Source organism: Saccoglossus kowalevskii, chromosome 3, assembly GCF_978046115.1.
Source record: "Saccoglossus kowalevskii chromosome 3, keSacKowa6.1, whole genome shotgun sequence".
NCBI classification, from domain to species: Eukaryota; Metazoa; Hemichordata; class Enteropneusta; family Harrimaniidae; genus Saccoglossus; species Saccoglossus kowalevskii.
This window is the reverse complement of record NC_140643.1, coordinates 6,296,892-6,305,936: the sequence shown is the minus strand read 5'-3', so window position 1 is coordinate 6,305,936 and position 9,045 is coordinate 6,296,892. Positions and strand designations below refer to the sequence as shown.

Genomic DNA, 9,045 nt, shown 5'->3' with positions numbered 1-9,045 from the left:
AGTTCTTGCATGGGAGACTGCCTGAGAAAACCAGCTAGAGAAATTTTTTTTGGTTTCATCACATACATATCAAACATATGAGACAACGTTCGTGCATCTTTTTTCACTGTAATGTCAATTATTTTTAGTAGAAAAACATGGAAATTTAGGCATCTTTTCAAGTTCATGAACATTTTTCCAATTTCTCTATTATTTTTGGAGATCAAGTTGGTGATGATGTCGGCACATAGTGGGGTTTGACCTGTTAACGTACCGTGAAAAGGCGTACAAAGTGAACGCAAAGTTGTGCAAAGTGATTGGAAAGTTTGTAGATATATTTGTATGCTTGACCTAACTTGTTGGCATAGAGAAACCCGCAGTTGTAAAGTCAAATAAATGAATAAAAGCGAGATAAAAACAGCCTATATAAGCAGAGTATCACATGAGCTGACTGGCCGTATAAATGATAGAAAACAGCATGCAAAGTTGGTAAAAGTGTTCGAAACGTTGGCGGAGTTACATGTATATTTAACCTAAGTCATTGGAATGCCAACCCCGCAGTTAAATTTCGAAAACATTAAGTAATTGTCTGTAAAATGCCAGATATATAAGCAGATTATGGCAACTGCAAACCGCAAATCGAAGACAAACTGCTTGCAAAGTTTTGAAAAACGATTGCAAAGTTTGTAGATTCGTTTGGGAATGTTACATATGATATTATATTGACGGGTTACATAGTCAAAAGTTCGAAAACGTAAAAAAATATTTCGTAAATTGCCGTTAAAGTAGCGTACTATTTTTCGCAGCATGTAGAGGTCATAGGTCAATTCAAGAAGTTACTCGTACAAACGCTACCAGGTTTAAAACAGTGTCAAACATGAAATAGTCGCCAACTCGAGAATATTTCAAATTGCGTAACCAGTAGTGTTGGTAGGTGAAGAGACAAAGTTTAAAGTCAAGCTTAATCGGGCATGGTTAGTTCTTGCATGGGAGACTGCCTGAGAAAACCAGCTAGAGAAATTTTTTTGGTTTCATCACATACTATCAAACATATGAGACAACGTTCGTGCATCTTTTTTCACTGTAATGTCAATTATTTTTAGTAGAAAAACATGGAAATTTAGGCATCTTTTCAAGTTCATGAAAATTTTTCCAATTTCTCTATTATTTTTGGAGATCAAGTTGGTGATGATGTCGGCACATAGTGGGGTTTGACCTGTTAACGTACCGTGAAAAGGCGTACAAAGTGAACGCAAAGTTGTGCAAAGTGATTGGAAAGTTTGTAGATATATTTGTATGCTTGACCTAACTTGTTGGCATAGAGAAACCCGCAGTTGTAAAGTCAAATAAATGAATAAAAGCGAGATAAAAACAGCCTATATAAGCAGAGTATCACATGAGCTGACTGGCCGTATAAATGATAGAAAACAGCATGCAAAGTTGGTAAAAGTGTTCGAAACGTTGGCGGAGTTACATGTATATTTAACCTAAGTCATTGGAATGCCAACCCCGCAGTTAAATTTCGAAAACATTAAGTAATTGTCTGTAAAATGCCAGATATATAAGCAGATTATGGCAACTGCAAACCGCAAATCGAAGACAAACTGCTTGCAAAGTTTTGAAAAACGATTGCAAAGTTTGTAGATTCGTTTGGGAATGTTACATATGATATTATATTGACGGGTTACATAGTCAAAAGTTCGAAAACGTAAAAAAATATTTCGTAAATTGCCGTTAAAGTAGCGTACTATTTTTCGCAGCATGTAGAGGTCATAGGTCAATTCAAGAAGTTACTCGTACAAACGCTACCAGGTTTAAAACAGTGTCAAACATGAAATAGTCGCCAACTCGAGAATATTTCAAATTGCGTAACCAGTAGTGTTGGTAGGTGAAGAGACAAAGTTTAAAGTCAAGCTTAATCGGGCATGGTTAGTTCTTGCATGGGAGACTGCCTGAGAAAACCAGCTAGAGAAATTTTTTTTGGTTTCATCACATACATATCAAACATATGAGACAACGTTCGTGCATCTTTTTTCACTGTAATGTCAATTATTTTTAGTAGAAAAACATGGAAATTTAGGCATCTTTTCAAGTTCATGAAAATTTTTCCAATTTCTCTATTATTTTTGGAGATCAAGTTGGTGATGATGTCGGCACATAGTGGGGTTTGACCTGTTAACGTACCGTGAAAAGGCGTACAAAGTGAACGCAAAGTTGTGCAAAGTGATTGGAAAGTTTGTAGATATATTTGTATGCTTGACCTAACTTGTTGGCATAGAGAAACCCGCAGTTGTAAAGTCAAATAAATGAATAAAAGCGAGATGAAAACAGCTTATATAAGCAGAGTATCACATGAGCTGACTGGCCGTAAAAATGATAGAAAATAGCATGCAAAGTTGGTAAAAGTGTTCGAAACGTTGGCGGAGTTACATGTATATTTAACCAAAGTCATTGGAATGCCAACCCCGCAGTTAAATTTCGACAACATTAAGTAATTGTCTGGAAAATGCCAGATATATAAGCAGATTATGGCAACTGCAAACCGCAAATCGAAGACAAACTGCTTGCAAAGTTTTGAAAAACGATTGCAAAGTTTGTAGATTCGTTTGGGAATGTTACATATGATATTATATTGACGGGTTACATAGTGAAAAGATCGAAAACGTAAAAAAATATTTCGTAAATTGCCGATAAAGTAGCGTACTATTATTCGCAGCATATAGAGGTCATAGGTCAATTCAAGAAGTTACTCGTACAAACGCTACCAGGTTTAAAACAGTGTCAAACATGAAATAGTCGCCAACTCGAGAATATTTCAAATTGCGTAACCAGTAGTGTTGGTAGGTGAAGAGACAAAGTTTAAAGTCAAGCTCAATCGGCATGGTTAGTTCTTGCATGGGAGACTGCCTGAGAAAACCAGCTAGAGAAATTTTTTTTGGTTTCATCACATACATATCAAACATATGAGACAACGTTCGTGCATCTTTTTACACTGTAATGTCAATTATTTTTAGTAGAAAAACATGGAAATTTAGGCATGTTTTCAAGTTCATGAACATTTTTCCAATTTCTCTATTATTTTTGGAGATCAAGTTGGTGATGATGTCGGCACATAGTGGGGTTTGACCTGTTAACGTACCGTGAAAAGTCGTACAAAGTGAACGCAAAGTTGTGCAAAGTGATTGGAAAGTTTGTAGATACATTTGTATGCTTGACCTAACTTGTTGGTATATAGAAACCCGCAGTTGTAAAGTCAAATAAATGAATAAAAGCGAGATAAAAACAGCCTATATAAGCAGAGTATCACATGAATTGACTGGCCGTATAACTGATAGAAAACAGCATGCAAAGTTGGTAAAAGTGTTCGAAACGTTGGCGGAGTTACATGTATAGTTAACCTAAGTCATTGGAATGCCAACCCCGCAGTTAAATTTCGAAAACATTAAGTAATTGTCTGTAAAATGCCAGATATATAAGCAGATTATGGCAACTGCAAACCGCAAATCGAAGACAAACTGCTTGCAAAGTTTTGAAAAACGATTGCAAAGTTTGTAGATTCGTTTGGGAATGTTACATATGATATTATATTGACGGGTTACATAGTCAAAAGTTCGAAAACGTAAAAAAATATTTCGTAAATTGCCGTTAAAGTAGCGTACTATTTTTCGCAGCATGTAGAGGTCATAGGTCAATTCAAGAAGTTACTCGTACAAACGCTACCAGGGTTAAAACAGTGTTAAACATGAAATAGTCGCCAAATCGAGAATATTTCAAATTGTGTAACCAGTAGTGTTGGTAGGTGAAGAGACAAAGTTTAAAGTCAAGCTTAATCGGGCAAGGTTAGTTCTTGCATGGGAGACTGCCTGAGAAAACCAGCTAGAGAATTTTTTTTTGGTTTCATCACATACATATCAAACATATGAGACAACGTTCGTGCATCTTTTTTTTCACTGTAATGTCAATTATTTTTAGTAGAAAAACATGGAAATTTAGGCATGTTTTCAAGTTCATGAACATTTTTCCAATTTCTCTATTATTTTTGGAGATCAAGTTGGTGATGATGTCGGCACATAGTGGGGTTTGACCTGTTAACGTGCCGTGAAAAGTCGTACAAAGTGAACGCAAAGTTGTGCAAAGTGATTGGAAAGTTTGTAGATATTTTTGTATGCTTGACCTAACTTGTTGGTATATAAAAACCCGCAGTTGTAAAGTAAAATAAATGAATAAAAGCGAGATGAAAACAGCATATATAAGCAGAGTATCACATGAGCTGACTGGCCGTAAAAATGATAGAAAATAGCATGCAAAGTTGGTAAAAGTGTTCGAAACATTGGCGGAGTTACATGTATATTTAACCAAAGTCATTGGAATGCCAACCCCGCAGTTAAATTTCGACAACATTAAGTAATTGTCTGGAAAATGCCAGATATATAAGCAGATTATGGCAACTGCAAACCGCAAATCGAAGACAAACTGCTTGCAAAGTTTTGAAAAACGATTGCAAAGTTTGTAGATTCGTTTGGGAATGTTACATATGATATTATATTGACGGGTTACATAGTGAAAAGATCGAAAACGTAAAAAAATATTTCGTCAATTGCCAATAAAGTAGCGTACTATTATTCGCAGCATATAGAGGTCATAGGTCAATTCAAGAAGTTACTCGTACAAACGCTACCAGGTTTAAAACAGTGTCAAACTTGAAATAGTCGCCAACTCGAGAATATTTCAAATTGCGTAACCAGTAGTGTTGGTAGGTGAAGAGACAAAGTTTAAAGTCAAGCTTAATCGGGCATGGTTAGTTCTTGCATGGGAGACTGCCTGAGAAAACCAGCTAGAGATTTTTTTTTGGTTTCATCACATACATATCAAACATATGAGACAACGTTCGTGCATCTTTTTTTCACTGTAATGTCAATTATTTTTAGTAGAAAAACATGGACATTTAGGCATGTTTTCAAGTTCATGAATAGTTTTCCAATTTCTCTATTATTTTTGGAGATCAAGTTGGTGATGATGTCGGCACATAGTGGGGTTTGACCTGTTAACGTGCCGTGAAAAGTCGTACAAAGTGAACGCAAAGTTGTGCAAAGTGATTGGAAAGTTTGTAGATATTTTTGTATGCTTGACCTAACTTGTTGGTATATAAAAACCCGCAGTTGTAAAGTCAAATAAATGAATAAAAGCGAGATGAAAACAGCATATATAAGCAGAGTATCACATGAGCTGACTGGCCGTAAAAATGATAGAAAATAGCATGCAAAGTTGGTAAAAGTGTTCGAAACGTTGGCGGAGTTACATGTATATTTAACCAAAGTCATTGGAATGCCAACCCCGCAGTTAAATTTCGACAACATTAAGTAATTGTCTGGAAAATGCCAGATATATAAGCAGATTATGGCAACTGCAAACCGCAAATCGAAGACAAACTGCTTGCAAAGTTTTGAAAAACGATTGCAAAGTTTGTAGATTCGTTTGGGAATGTTACATATGATATTATATTGACGGGTTACATAGTTAAAAGTTCGAAAACGTAAAAAAATATTTCGTAAATTGCCGTTAAAGTAGCGTACTATTTTTCGCAGCATGTAGAGGTCATAGGTCAATTCAAGAAGTTACTCGTACAAACGCTACCAGGGTTAAAACAGTGTTAAACATGAAATAGTCGCCAAATCGAGAATATTTCAAATTGTGTAACCAGTAGTGTTGGTAGGTGAAGAGACAAAGTTTAAAGTCAAGCTTAATCGGGCATGGTTAGTTCTTGCATGGGAGACTGCCTGAGAAAACCAGCTAGAGATTTTTTTTTTGGTTTCATCACATACATATCAAACATATGAGACAACGTTCGTGCATCTTTTTTTCACTGTAATGTCAATTATTTTTAGTAGAAAAACATGGAAATTTAGGCATGTTTTCAAGTTCATGAATATTTTTCCAATTTCTCTATTATTTTTGGAGATCAAGTTGGTGATGATGTCGGCACATAGTGGGGTTTGACCTGTTAACGTGCCGTGAAAAGTCGTACAAAGTGAACGCAAAGTTGTGCAAAGTGATTGGAAAGTTTGTAGATATTTTTGTATGCTTGACCTAACTTGTTGGTATATAAAAACCCGCAGTTGTAAAGTCAAATAAATGAATAAAAGCGAGATGAAAACAGCATAGTAGTTTAAGTTGGACTATAGGGACGACCATGAGGGCGCTGTTCATAATCGGATGCGATGACGTCATACGAACAGCGCCCTCATGGTCGTCCCTATAGTCCAGCTTTAGCATAAATAATGACGTCACAATGGGAATTCGTGCATAAATTAGCATAAATGAGGAGCAATGCCTTAAAGGGGATCATTTGAATGAGGATGACGTCACAATGGGATATTGTGAATACATTTGCATACATAAAATTGATGTGAATACGAGGTCGTGTCGAGGTCATCGTGAATACATTTGCATAAATTACTATCAATTTTTTTAATTATTTTTAATTATTTTTAATTATTTTTAATTATTTTTTAATTGGACAGGCGTGGACGAAAGATTTTTCAGAATGTGTCGTAGAGGGCGCTCACACACGCACACAGACACGCTAATAAATACACATCATTTTGAAAACTAACAGAGTTTATTACACAAAGAAGGGAAATCTACTAATGAGTAAATAATCAAAAAGAATGGATTAAAAACTGAGTAATTGAAATTGAGTATATAGAAAGTATACATTTTGTTTTTGTTTTGTTTTTGTTTTTTGTTTTTTTTGTTTAAGTAAATAATCAAAAAGAATGGATTAAAAACTGAGTAATATAAGAACAAAAAATGACATTTTGAGTATATAGAAAGTATACAATTTGTTTTTGTTTTGTTTTGTTTCTTGTTTGAGTAAATAAACAAAAAGAATGGATTAAAAACTGAGTAATATAAGAATAAAAAATGACATTTTGAGTATATAGAAAGTATACATTTTCAAATGCGGATAAGTATTCGATTATGATAAAAACAAGAAAACACGAGTAACACCGAAAAACACCGAAAAGTCAATACACACTTTTTTTCTAATCAGAATCGCTCATCTGTGATAAAAAGAAAAAAGAGAAATAATATGAAATCGATATATATATATATATATATATATATATATATATATATATATATATATATATATATATATATATATATATATATATATATATATATATATATATATATACATGTGAAATTTCAAAAGCATAAGTCATCTAGTAAAACTGCGTGGGAAAAAATATTTGTCATAAATAGGGAGGTTGAGTCCGGTCACGTTTTCGATATATCTGTTCACATAAAGGTCATTCAAATGTCTATCACGCGTAAAAGAGTCGGCTACGGACTTCATAGGTTCCCCTCGACATCTGCGCAGCAAGTAATACAGGACGTATTGACCACACACTGTAGAGAACGGAGCTTGTAGTATTTGATGATTGTAGACCCATGTACAAACGTTTTTATCGAGAAATCTCTTAAATTCCACGTAGTAGGGTTGACTACCATACGAGTCAAAATATTCTCCACGGTAGGGATCCTTCAGATAAAAAGCCACCCAATGTGTCCCACCTCCGCTACTATCATCGGTGTTTGATACGAACGCTGCGGGATACTCCAACACTTTAGCCTTAGGCAGTTGATCTCTAGCATAAACGCCAAAGAACACGTTTCTAGTGTACGGATTAGTCGACAGAATACGATTCAGTTGATTCGTGTCCATCGCAGCTAGAAATCAGTCAATACGTTTCTGTCTCTGTCAATCTCGATAACGTTATCGTATTCAGCATAAATCAAAACGGACACAGTCTCAGTCAATGCTTGTCTGAACTGAATCTCAAGACCAATCTTTCCTTCTTGTATCAAATTGAGGTGATAATCGCTGGCCGATTCGTCGGGAGTGAGGTCAAATGCGAAGATTGTGTACCCTTCGGGATATTCGTCTCGAGTGATGCCGTTGCCTTGGTCTTGACCCATTTTATTTGTACCGGTAAATAGAGTGTAATAAGCCATGATGCAACTTCTGCCACCAGCTGCCGTGAAGTCTGTCTTCAATGGCTTTGCGGGAACTTGCTCGCCTCTAACATTGAGAACCAGTGATGTGATACCGTAATTCTGGAAGTTGAATGGATTGGTTTCGTAGGATCCGTTGAAAGACGTATTAGAAACCAGACACAGGATGATCCTTTTGGGCAGCTGACCGAGGAAGATCAAATCTTTGTTTAATGACATTGTACCAGCGGGGATGGAAGCGATTTTCATAACGCATCGATCGATGGGGTATTTTGCAGTACCCTGTTTCAACGCTTCAACGTGTCCCAGTTGTACGCTGGGGCTCAACTTGACTTTTCTCACTAGGAGGGTAGCATCGGTGATGACTACTTTGAATGCTGGATTTTCGGTTGAACTGATCAAGCAGAACTGATTTTTACTTCGATGTAATTTCAGTCTAACTTCCACCCCATTGAGTAAATACTTTGGTTGAAAAAATATGTCCCCGTGTATTCGTCCGATCATGTCGACCGTCTTACTGAGTGATGTATATGCGTATCGACGTTTGAGTCCCATGTTAGCGTCACCATCATCAGCCCTTGGGTTTGCAACATTCATTTTTCCAGCGGTGTCCTTCTCAAATATCGCAGCACCAATCTGCGTTGATTTGGCATCGCCTCCATAATTCAATAGCGTTTCGATCATGGCTCTGTAAGAATAGGTGGGAGATGCATCCGAAATCTGCTTTCCATTTAGGTACACGTCGATTTGATTGAAGAGGGAATGCAACCACAAGTTTGCAGGCCCTACAGTGGCGTCCGCAGCCAAATTACTTCCATTTGCATTCGTGATTTTAGCCTTGATGTGCAAAAGCGTAGAACCAATATCGATGTAGTCACTTCCGGCCGAAGGTATTACAAATTCGATCGGACCATCGGCTATATTCGTGAGTGGGTTTACCTCTTCGTAACTTCCTTTTTCGATACTTGTCTGTGTCGGAGGAATAGTAAAGAGATCGAGTTCCGTCTTTGCGCATTCACAGGAGTGTTCGTGTACAAAAGCCAT

General features: G+C 36.4%; 1 protein-coding gene across 1 annotated transcript; it reads right to left on the bottom strand.

The window, feature by feature from the left end:
* Positions 1-7,716: 7,716 nt before the first annotated feature.
* Positions 7,717-9,045, bottom strand: LOC146747452 (uncharacterized protein F54H12.2-like). Its single transcript, XM_085496648.1, has one exon. The coding sequence runs from the start codon at positions 9,043-9,045 to the stop codon at positions 7,717-7,719; it is 1,329 nt and encodes a 442-aa protein (XP_085352774.1).